Here is a 12652-nt window from a genome sequence, read left to right as displayed (position 1 = left end):
AATAAATATTATATACATATTATTATAATAATAAATATTATTTATTATAAATAATAAATATATAATAAATATGTAAATAAATATTATATATATATTTATTGGGTCTAAATTTCTCTTCAGAAATTCAAATTAAGATTTTTGCAATAGTGGAAATTGCTTTTGCACCTCCACTGAATGGAAAAGTAGGGGCCTCTCCAACTTTCTCATCACTTTAATGCTAAAAGTCTTTTTCAAAATTAATACAGGGAAAACCGGGACTAATGGATGCTTTCTGTTTAGATCTAAATCTACTGAGACCCTTTTTCCTTCTCCAAACTTTTATGAAATTGTGCACTCAAGATTTTATAGAGGTAATTAATAATGATTGAGAGATGGTTGACCTATATGGCATTATGTAGATGATATTTTATGAACATATAGGAGCAGCTGCTCGTAATTCCCGTGTATTAGATATGAAGAGAGAAGCAGAACAATTTCAGTCCATTCCCATTAATCTCTTGGAAATGGGGCAGAAGTATTTGCTGATCAACAGTGTCAAATCCTGCAAAGAAATCCAGTTGGAAGAATTTGAGAGAATTTTACTTGCTTATAGCTGGAGGTCATCCATCAGGGCTCTAAGTTCTGTTAGTAGCTTGACTTAAAATGAAGCCTGTCTGACAAGGATCCACTATTCTGTCAGCTGACAGGTGGCAACAGAAGCTATTTTTGGTATCTTTTCAGTCAGTGCTCTCAGAAAACGGGAAGTTAATGCATTAAGCATTCATTTTCAGAATTCATATAGTTAAGAGGTGCTTTTTTGTGTGTGTTTAGATTTTCATCAAAGTAGTAAATATTTTTGAGTGGATGTTAGGTCATACGTGGTGCCAAGATCTCCTGCTGCTCTTTGACTTTTAGCCTTTTCCTTGTCGCTCATTTTCCCATCGTTGCTTCTTGTATGATTGCTAGAAATATCTGGAGATGATTTTTTAACTCATTTTTGTTCTGTTTTGTTTTCTGGGGAGCCGTATGACTGCATTTTGGTTATCCTTTTTTGTGAATATAGACATTTCCTCACAGAAGTACTTGCATTTTCTAGCTCTGCGAGGAAGCAACCTGGGTGTTCAGAGTTATGGGATGGAAAAATGTGGTGAGCTGTGACTTTGCTTCCTTATGGAAGAGAAGTCACATCTCTCTGCCTTCTTTACTGGCCGTGACATAGGTCTACAGTTGCTTATGGGACTTGGGGGATATGGTAAAACCTTTTCTGTTGAATTTCAGTGTAATTCCAAACAGTGTGAACTTTTCAAATCACTTGAGAAGTGCCCCAGATGGTGTGACATTCTGCTTCATGGGAAGATTTGAAAGTATTCCCTTTGCATAATTTCTGGTTAACTATTTCATTGCATTTGCAATGGGAGAACACCAAAGCCATGAACTCTGTTGACATTTTGGCGGTGTTTGTTTAACCTCCTAGTGCACGGGCTGCATTTGTTGAAAAATATTATTCTTACCTTTGCAAATCATTGGTAATTAATTCCCTTGGAAATATCTACTGCTGCACATAGCCAGGCTTGGGAGTCTGCTGGCAGATCATAATTTAACATCAGGTGCTAACCCAATTGATTATTACATTTTGTAACTAACTGATTTATAGCAGCAACTTCATTTCTGCATCTCTCTAATGTATTAACTTTTTGTATTTTAAAATCATGCGGAGCAGTTGGATTACTTTGTAGCTTCTAATGGTGAATTTAGCACAGCATGCAAGATCTGGATGACTTGCCTGATAGTAGGGTTAGTGATGTGTCACAGGCTTGTGAAGTGCACAAGATATTCAGTAGTTTTTAACTGAGATATTCACAATTAAAAATGTCCTTATTAATTCTACATGCTTTTTAACTTTCAGTAAATTGTAGCCACAATTACCAACACAATGAGAGTTTTCTACAATTGCTGCATAGCTTGCAGTTTAAGCAGTATATTCTCTAGTCTCGGTCATGCTGTGAATGAGAAGAAACAGTGACTACATGCTATGGTGGAGCAGCTTATGTTCAACTCCCAGTACATACTTAAATTGTAATGGTAGAGCACATTAGCTCACTTGGTGTGATGTAAGTCACTGACTGAAGACATTTTAAGGAGACATAGGGGTAAATCTGCAAAACACTCTGGAAGGTTTTAACTATACAGAGTTTCCAGAAAGATCGAGTAGGCGTCGTGGTTAAAGGGAACACACTTGGTAATGTCAATACTAAGAAAATTTTCCATTGCTGATGACATATTTTTGTTAGTCTTACTTGTTTGTAATTCTACATCAAAGGCACTACTTGAAACCAAGGAGGTTTTTTTTGTTTGTTTTGTGTTTTTTTTTTCCTTTGGGCTCAGGAGGAAGCCTAATGTAGATCACAGCAGTGTTTTTAATGAACTTGTGAAATCAAGGTCACAGTTCTGCTATCACTTAAAAATACTCCCGTCATAAAGCAGAGCTGTAGTGCCAGATGTGTGGTGTGAATTGTCAAGTATCTTAAGAATTTTGTTCCTGCATAATGATACGTTCAGCGATACAGAGCTCTGCACCAGTGAGATTAGAATCTGTCATCTGTGGCTGAAATTCATAACCATGTTATGACTGTTACAGAGGTGATGTGAAATAGCTATGTAATCTCATTCCATTCCTGGAGTGTGAATGTCCAGATCACAAAAACTTAGGTGACAATTTTCAGTAATTGGACCTTTGCTAGCAGTGAGATGTGAGATACTGATAGCTTTGTATAGATGGATCCAGACCTGAGAGGTGGTTCTTTCTGAGCGGAGATGATGCACAGCAGCAGTAGCTGCTGGTACAGCCCTTCAGGTTTCTTTTCTGTGACGTTTACTAGAGAAACCACTTTTAAACCATTTAAAAACACTAACACTGATTACAAATATAGGTATTACTTTTTCATTAGCATACTTATTTAAAATGTGTCTGTATTCATTTTTAAATTTCTTCACAGATTTTTAATAGGATAGTGTAAGTATTTTTAACTTTACAGTCTCTTTAAATGTCATTACCTTTATTAAAAAAATAGAACAAAATATTATTCAGAAAATAAAAAGCTCACGACTGAGGCATAATTTTATTTCTTTTATAAAACCCTATTTAATGCACTTACAGTTTAATGGTGACTACCTTTTATAGTTTTATAATTTTAGAATCCTCTTTTTAATTAATTGAGCTGGGAGATTTAGGTATAGAGCACATATTTTGCCTCTGGTAGTTACTGTGTAATTAGTATTAATGAAGGGTATTACAGTCTGGATAGGTGGAATATACCATTGCTTCATTTGTGGGTCTTTTCTGTCTAACTGTGGTCTGTTATTTCATACTATGTAGTACAATTATCGCGTAAACTTAAAATCTTTCTATCCAAATGTGCCACATTTGCTTTCTTAGGAAATGATGATGATATTTTCTACATTACTGCAGTACTCGCATGCCCCAGTTCGTATACCAAAAACAGCATCTATGCTGAAGAAATTTGTTCCTTTTCCCAGGAGATTTACAAATCAGTAAATTAATTCTTGCCAGAACTTTTCGTAAACTTTCAGAAGAGATGATGAATCATCCGAAGTTTCCCCACGTGCATTCTCAGCCTTCGTGAGGCTTTGTTTTCCTCTTGGCAGATGGATCTTGAACACGCAAGATGAACTTGAGTTTAAAGAATTTTGATAAAATATGCCTCAAAGAGTTGGAGATCTTTCTTAAAATACGGTCTTTTGTACCCCAGCAAATAGCCTGATCACGCAGCGTTGAGTGAGACGGCAAAAGCAATACCTTTGTGCAAAGTGGTTTGAGCAGAAAGGGAAAACCTTGCCTTTAAAAGGACGGTCCCCTTTTATCTTCAGTTTGTTTTGCAGACGCAGCATGTATAGGAAGTTATTACATGTGTATCACTGCCCGAAAGGAAAACCAGAAATTCAGCACTTCAGAAAACAAGCTCCCAAAACACAAAGATGTTTCAGCCTGCATCTGAAGCTTTTTGTTATTTTTTTTCGAAATTGGCACAAGTACAGATATTAGATTCTTAACTTCTTTTAAAGCCAGATGGTAACTTCCAAACAAGGTCACAGTTGAAATTCGGTCTAATAAAGACATGTAGTTTTCTGCTTTTGTCAGTGATGATGCACAGATCTCAGCGTTCAGCTAAGGTGCGCATGATTCTGCTGGAAATGTTTTTGAAATCTGGACTATCAAAATCAGGGCTTTTAAACATGCCTGAAGGATCCTAGATTCAGTCAGGTCTGTTTGGCAATCTGTGCCTTTGTTTTTCATCTTTTCCACAATTCCTTTTGCAGATGTTCAGGAGCAGAAGTGTGTGCCCTGTTTAGCCATTAAGGAGAAGATCTGATGCTGGATCTCCTCTCTTCTTCATGAAGGGCTGTGAGGAGTGCTTGAACTGAGGGCAAGCAGCTGCTTTTCCTAGCTGCGCTTCATTTGTTATCTTTAAACATAGGGTTTATGTTTGGTGATTGATTTTGCGTTTGTCACAGGATTTCATCCATTGCAGTGAAGATGAAATAAGCTGGAACAGGCTACCCAAACAAATGCAATGATATTAATGTTTTGGTGTTAGAGTTACACTTAGTTCTTCACTAAATCCCAGTGGTGGCAAGTGGCACCGAGTGCCTCATCAGTGCCCTGTGGTGGGCTCTGTGTGGAACCAGCAGCGGGCAGCCCTGCCCTCCTCACACAGCTCTGCCCTGCAGAACAGAAACCTGCACCCACAGTGTGCACTTGATTGCCACAGGAGTTCAATTAAGTGCATTTCGCTGAGCTGCCTTTCTCTAGACAGTTTTAACCCGTAGTACTTTTAATTGTTCAAGGCCTCTTCACATTCTGGTCTGCAATGCCGCCATGTTTGGTGCTCCATGGAGTTTGACGGAGGACAGCCTGGAGTCCACCTTCCAGGTGAACCATTTGGGGCACTTCTATCTCGTCCAGCTGCTGGAGGATGTCCTGCGCCGCTCCTCCCCTGCCAGGGTGGTGGTCGTGTCCTCAGAGTCACACAGGTTGGTTAACATTATGCTGTAGTTTGGGTTTAGCTGAGATCTGCCATCCTTACAGCAGAAATGGTGATGGCAGAGTTGGGTAAGTTCTTAAAAGGGAAAGGCCCCTGTCTAAAGCATTTGTTGTTTGAATAATCTCTTTAAAAACAGCATTGCCAATGTCTTTGGATTTTGCTACATTGCCATATGTAAAGCGTGCTCTAGTTTGTAGGTATTTTTTGATCATTCTTTGTATGAATGCAGATTTTCACCGCATATCAGACCACTTATTGATTTCGCTAGGAGATGGAATAATAATTGATTAAATCTGAATGGCATGACCTATATTGATTTGTCATTCAACTACTTCAACATCTTACCAAGAAGAATGTGCAGTTATTTTAGTAGGAGAAACAATGCAATTAAAAACTACTAGATGAAATCCAATTGTTTTGTAATGAGAAATTAGGGAATTCAATGCAGACATTAGCTGTATAATGTAACTGGGAAATAGTATAGTTAATACACATTAGAACACTGGCCATGCCTCTTTTGGTGAAAGTTTTAATTAAAATATTAGTTGCTCATATTTCCTACTGTCATGAGAAGTGCAAAACAGATGTGATGAGGTTTGCCTTATTTCAGTTGTGCTGGAAGTGCTTGTTTTAATAACTGGGAAGAAGGTTTTGATATAAATCAGAGAATTAGAGAGTTCCTTGTGCAAAATAGAGGCCCCAGTTCTGAATTTTAGAGATACTTATGGCTTCTGATTTAGTTCTGGAACTCTAAAATTAGACCCAGAATGTCTAGCTTTAAACATTGTTGTTGATTTCTGTTTCACTTCTGGTCGTGTGTAACATCTTTAGCAAACCCAAAGAAAAAATGTGTGAGCGGTGGGTTTTTTCTTTTTTTGTTTTTTCTTTTTTTTTTTTTCCCTCTTTCCCTGCCTTCATATTTCTGAAATGTTTTAGTGACCCAGCATGAAGCTTATTTTTTTAATCATGTTTCCATAAAATACAACCCCAGGGACCTTGTGGAGAGAGACCAGCCAAGGGTCAGGCTGAAACCTTTATCACTTCCAAACACAGGGGCTTATGGTATAAATGACACACTGCAGATAGATTTACTTTTACCATTTTAAATTTATGATGGCTGAAATGAAAGAAGCAATAGAAAACGCCAGTAATAATCCTCCCCGGTGTTAAAAGACATGAAATGTCTAGTAATTAGGTGGTAACAAAATCTGGACATCCTTATCTTTGCAAATCACACCAGGTCTGTGAAAGCAAGTAGCAGAGTCCTGTTAGGAGCAAGGGAGGCTACTGCAGGGCAGGCAAGATAGCTCTAGAAATAAATCTGCCAAGTCCAATCACTTGCCAGATGTGGATGGCACAATGGGATACGTATAAATGAGCTGTTATTTAATGGGAGATTATGTTGAATTGTCAGCTGCTTGTTCCCCTTTGTAAGTTTGCGTCTGATGGTATTTTAAGTGACATCTTTGTTTTTCACTATATTAAGTGTTATGTATAACTAGAGCTTACAGCTCTGAACATCTTTATCTGTTTTTTCAAAAGCATTTTTTGAAGTGTTCATTGCTAATTTCATTAGGTCAACTGAGGTTTGTAGAAGCCAGTCAAAAAATAAGCAACAGCCTATGCTTGAGTAAAATAATCAACACATCTGCTTGATTTCCCCCTTCTTCCAATTCATGTCGTATCTTAGCATTTAAAACGATCGTCGTAAATAACTCTGGTTTTGCCCCTAATCAGTTTAATGGCAAGAAGTTGATGTAAGGAGTTAGTTTAGACATTAGGTATTATTGGATAGTAGTACTTTCTGACCTACTTGAGAACTCTGTGCCTTAAACTATGTTGTAAAACAGAAGTGTTGGTATCTAATTACTTCCATAAACCTTGGCTAGATCTTTTAGCTGGAGTCAAGACCCCCTGTTAGGGGAAAAATAAAGTCCCATGTTTGTGGAAAATATTATACTGCACTGCTCCAAGGCAAGATATTTATTTGCCTCTCTGGTTCCTCATTCTTTTCACTTATCTGGATTCAACACAAATGAAATCTGTTTAAATTAAGCTTTCCATACTCTAAGCACATCATATGAAAATCAGAATAATAAGTAGGTTGACTTTCCTTCTGTCTTTATTTTTGTAGTTAATTTGATTGTACAGTCCTTATCCTACTGAATTCACTGAGATTGCTGACATAAGTAAGATTGACTCACTTGAAGGATGGGACTCAAATTATGCCCGTGTGTTTCCATTGTACAGTATACAATAAGTATTAAGTATTTTATTTATAGATTATTTTTGGTGTCCTAAGTGGTTACTTGAGGAATGAATATAGGAAATTCCTCCCAGAATAGCCCTGTTAATTTCAGAGATGTCTGTTATCTAACTAAAAATTATGATTTTTTGTTTGTTTGTTTAAATTGAAGGGCCTATTCTGCAAGATATAGGACATTCTGGGTTCCTCTTGAGTTCAAATACTGTAGTTGCTTTTCTCTAAATGTATTATAATCCTGCTCTCAAAATGGAAGTAGAAATTCCAGCTGATCTCTTCATTTCTGGATATGAGATGCAAAATTAGTAAAGATATTTTAAAACATTTTTCTAGTGTGTACTATAATTATGTTTATCCCTGTTCTCCCTAGCTGATTCTGAAACCCAGTATTAAAAAGAGCTTGCTAAATCTGTTTTATTTTTAGTAGCTCTTCTGGGTGGAACATGAATCTGTAACTAAATATAGTATTATTTTCTGATACTAAGATAATCTAGTAAATTGATACATCAAAATTGTAAGAATTGCAAAATATATGATACGAAAAATTCCTTCTCTTCATCTAAAAGTCTTTAGAACATTCCCTACTTTATTTAAGAAAAAAAAAAAAAAGAAAGAAAAAGAGAAAGAAACAAACAGCTGGTGTTTAATGACTCTGTCAGACCCAATTAAAAAACATCAACTAGTTACTTTGATTTGTGTTCAGCCATGCCATGGGTATACTTAAAAACATTATACTCTGCCAGAACTCATTTTGGCTTTGTTTACGTTTGTCTTTTAAACATATAAGACTATTGATGGCAAGTAGCCAAGGTTATAACCCCTTTATATTCATCAATTTTTAATCTAAAAAAGAGTCTAAGAGGTAGTGAGACTCATCCATGGTTACTTCAACACTTAAATGAAAGTGTTCAGTATATGATGAAATAATCAGGGGAACGGATTAAATGAAAGGATGCTGTTTTTCTCTGCTTCCATTTTATTCTGCATTAATTCCTGCACGTTAATTGTGCTTTTGTGGAACTATGGCACATTTTCCTTTTTTGATTAAAAAGAATGTAACTCACAAGTTCATAAAATGCTTTTAAACATTAAAGCCTTTTTTTTCAACTTGTTTTTACTTATTATATGTGTCTGCTAATTATTCACTAATTTTACTGCTATATATATGGGGCTATTCCATGGGCCTTGAGCAATTTCCAGTAGATACTTGCAATTGCCAAATAAGCTGATATTTTACTTTGGTTCTGGCCAAGTTCTACTCAGTTATCTATGTTTTATGTTGTTCTTAATGAGAGCAGAATTAACTCTGGGGTATCTAAGGTACATTTACTGTTTTTCAGATTTACAGAGATTAAAGATTCCTCTGGAAAACTTGATTTCAGCCTGCTTTCTCCATCTAAGAAGGAGTACTGGGCTATGTTGGCCTACAATCGTTCCAAACTTTGCAATATACTGTTTTCCAACGAGCTGAACCGACGCCTTTCTCCCCATGGGGTGACGTCTAACTCAGTCCATCCTGGAAATATGATTTACTCCTCCATTCACCGTAACTGGTGGGTGTATACCCTGCTGTTTACCTTGGCTCGACCTTTCACCAAGTCCATGGTAAGTGAATGACTTAACAGTATTTTACACATCTTCAATTTTCAAATCAGGGGAATAAAGTTATAAAATTCCAGATGTATGTATTTGCCTCGACCTTTTGCCTTTTATAACTACAACCTTGATTTTAATGACAAACATAATGTCAAGATCGTGAGTGGTCTAGTAAAGGTTACTTCAACCATTTTAGATTAAATTTGTCAATCTGCTGTGAAGGTACCATGTTGGGTGGATTGAGTGAGTCCCACGTCTGAATATGTGATTTTCACTTGCTCTGATTAAGGTATTTGTGTATTTAAGGTGTGGGATAGTTCAGAGTCATTTCTCTGTTCAGTGTATGTAAAACATCAAAAACTACTTTGGTTTTTAAGTGGAATATGCTTGACTGCATTTTTTATGTAAACAGATGTCCTAGTTAGAAAAGATACTACAGACATTATTAATGGCTGAGGAAAGTGCTTTCAGTGGTAAAAGCACCTTCATTCATATTTAAAAATAACAACAATGATTTTCATGATTCTTTTAAAGCACCAAAGGCAGTGGGGGTTTTTCCTTTGTCTTCACACTGGTCTTTGGATTGGGACAGTAATGTGATGAAAGGCTGTGCTATTCTTTCATACCCAACATTATGGAGCTTCATTATATAAAACATTTCAGCATCTGCAGTGCTTGGAGGAGGTTGCTCTTATCTCTTGATCCTCTGACACAGGATACTTTTTAAGGAGTCCAAAAATGACTTGTACTTCATTGAGAACTAGCTTCTTTTTAACATTGTTGACTGTTTCTTATCCATTTATATTTTCATGACAAAGAATGGTATTCCCAACAAGGGAACGAGGGGAAAGGAGTCTCCCTTACTATTTGCTTCTAGGACTCAGGGAAATTAAAAAATTAACGTCTATGCAGAATGTAGCTAGCCATAGCAATTTGGTCAGGCCAAATAAAGTCCTTTTTACAGAGGACTTAATGACCAACACAAGCAGTTGTTTTGTAATGTCTACTATGTCCTGAGCTAGCGATAGAGGCCAAATTAATTGCTTTTATTTGAAAGAGAGCAGAGCACAGAAGCAATTGCTGCTGCTTGATCTTACCTGTAGAAGTGGAGCAGGCGATCTTAAATTTTAGTGAGTTAACGTAAGTGGAAAACACAAAGTATTTAAGACTCTGGTTATGTGTCCAAAAATGAACAGCTTTTTGAACAATACTGGATTTTCAGTAATGCTAATGGAACAGAACTATAAACACCCTTTCAAGCATGGATGTACTGACAGTGAGGCAGTCGGAAGAGTCTTCGCACTTCTATCTTCAACCTGCAGTTTGCAGCCATTATGCATCCAAAACCTATTTATGTCTGTGAGTTTGGTAAGTGAACATTTTGGCATCTTGAGACAAGTAATAATGTTTTTCAATAGCATGTTTTGTGACCAGAACCTTTGGTCACAATGTCTTTGCTGAGTTAAGGATAGTTTATAAAACAAATTCATTAAGTTCTACTGAGAACGGATTAATGTATGGTATTACCATCCAGTGAGAAGGATCCAGTCTGTGGAGCTTTTACGAGCTGTTAGTTTTATTTCCTCTGACATATTTTCACAGAGGAACTTGTTGTGTTTGTTGCTTATGTAAACTTATCCTCTAGGGATCAAAATAAAACACTGATGTTCATTTTGAAGTCTTTACATTGATAGATTTTTTTGATATTGTCTTTTTATTTATGAGTGGTATGTAGAAGAGAATACAAAATACAGTGCAAAAGATACCTACACTGAAGATCAGTGCACTCTGCTCTTAGCCTGATTGTTTCAGTAAGTCCTTTGGTGGTGAACGACAGTAGAACAAGGGGCAGCAGGCTGAGACTGGATCACAAAAGGTTGCATACTGACACTAGGAAGAACTTTTTTACTGTTGGAGTGACAGAGAACTGGAACAGGCTGCCCAGAGAGGAGTCTCTTTGGAGATAATTAAGACCCACCTGAGTGCCTACCTGTGTGACCTGCTGTAGGGAACCTGCTTTAGCAGGGAAGTTGGACTCAATGACCTTTAAAGGTCCCTTCCAACCCCTACTCTGTGTTTGTATGTAATTCACAGACCATTTGAGTGTTGTGATGATAGATACGGGTGAGGGTAAGCATCAGTCTTGTAAGTCTTTGTGCTGTTAATTTCTATATATGAATTTATATCACTAATTTTCTTGCTAACTTTGCTGAGGGCTTCCTCTCAGTGTTTGTGAGACATCTCACCCCGTAGTTTAGGTGAGCTTTGTAGTCAGAGTAGATATCTTAGAGCTTGAAGCTGCAATCCTGAGGTTACAAACTGTACGTTCTTGTGATTTGCAATGATGTCTGCATTGCACAGTGCAGAATGATGCAGCAACATTTAAAGAGGTTACTACTGAGCTGAGTTCAAACCAGGAACTGGGTGATCCATATCTGTGTGAAAAAGGTAAGGTTTTTTCAGCTCAGGGAAGGTGACCCTTGCACATATGTCTGTGCCAGTTTTGTGCTCTCAGCCAATAACTTTTACTGCATTATTGTGGCATTTGGAGATCTAACCCTGCTGGAGCCAGTGTGAAGTTTTTTGAATTATAGTCTCCTGGACTTTGTGCAGATACATTCACACACATATATATGCAAATGTATGCACATACACACATGTGCATGCTGACTGGAGTTGCACGTAGCAAATTTTAGCTGTGGTGTTTTACAACTATTTTTGTAGTAAAAGTTGTTAATAAAAAGTAATTAGATCTTTAATTTGTATTTTACAAAGATGGATTTACTACATTTTGTGAGAGTGATGGATTGTTAGATTAATGTGCATAGTTACAACTCTTTTGGAAATGAAACTACGGGAGAAAATTAGGAAACACATTTGATTCCTTACTAGTTTGTTCAGAAAATATAATTCTTATGTTCTGCCCTGGCTCTAAGCTGCTACGGAGAGCATTAGATTTTTGTGCCTGTGACTTGGTTTTCATTATTTTCTATGGCTCTTATAAAATTTTCTGTATGAAATTTCTCTACTACAAATCGTAGCAGTTCAGTAATTAATAGTTTTATTTCCAAGGCTGATCAAGTATACTGTATATATCTGAAAACATTGTTTTAATTGTAGTTGTTCCCTTCATGAATGTTGAATAGCTCCATGTTGGTTTCCAGGGATGTAATATTTTCTTCAGAAATGCATGCTTTTACATAGCATGAAGCTCCATTTTTGGGAGAGCTCATCCAGCCTATGTAACATGGCTCTTGGGATACTCAGTATGGCAGAATTTAGCTTAGGAAGTACTGCTGGTAGCTGTTCAGCTTTAATTGATACCCTGAGGCACTGAGATGAAGTATTCTAATATCAAACTTTTTATCTGTTTGCTTTACTCTGTGCAACTGTGGTGACTCAGTTTCAATAATTGGGACGCTTTACAAAGTCAGGTAAGTTTAAGCTCCACTTAAGGAATAGCATTGAAGATCATCCTTCTTAACTCTGGACTTCCTAAAAAGAGCAAATTACTTAGATACCAACCAGTGATGAATGGTGTCCCTTAGGGGTCAGGAATGTGTCCCCCCAGCCCAAAGAGCCAACCGTATCCTGGGCTGAATGAAAGAAAGCGTGGTCAGCAAGGTGAGGGAGGTGATCCTAGCCCCTCTACTCTATGCTGGTGAGACCTCAACTGGAGTACAGCATTTGCACGTGGATCACAGTACAGAAAGATGTGGACCCGCTGGAATGTGTCCAGAGGGGAGAGACA

The 12652-nt window shown here is 37.1% G+C and overlaps 1 protein-coding gene across 3 annotated transcripts in view; it reads left to right on the top strand.

Annotated features, from left to right (window-relative positions):
• Positions 1-12652, top strand: part of WWOX (WW domain containing oxidoreductase) — a 468578-nt gene that overhangs the window by 107847 nt on the left and 348079 nt on the right. For 2 of the 3 annotated variants that reach the window (XM_048959036.1, XM_048959035.1), the window contains exons 7-8: positions 4846-5031; positions 8646-8910. In XM_048959036.1, the coding sequence (XP_048814993.1) occupies positions 4846-5031; positions 8646-8910 (451 nt within the window). Of the gene's footprint in view, positions 1-4845; positions 5032-8645; positions 8911-12304; positions 12329-12652 lie in introns of those variants that run through there. The other variant, XM_048959037.1, reaches the window with a different exon arrangement.

This window comes from Lagopus muta, chromosome 12, assembly GCF_023343835.1.
Source record: "Lagopus muta isolate bLagMut1 chromosome 12, bLagMut1 primary, whole genome shotgun sequence".
Lineage (NCBI taxonomy): Eukaryota > Metazoa > Chordata > Aves > Galliformes > Phasianidae > Lagopus > Lagopus muta.
This window is presented reverse-complemented; position numbering and strand designations above follow the sequence as displayed.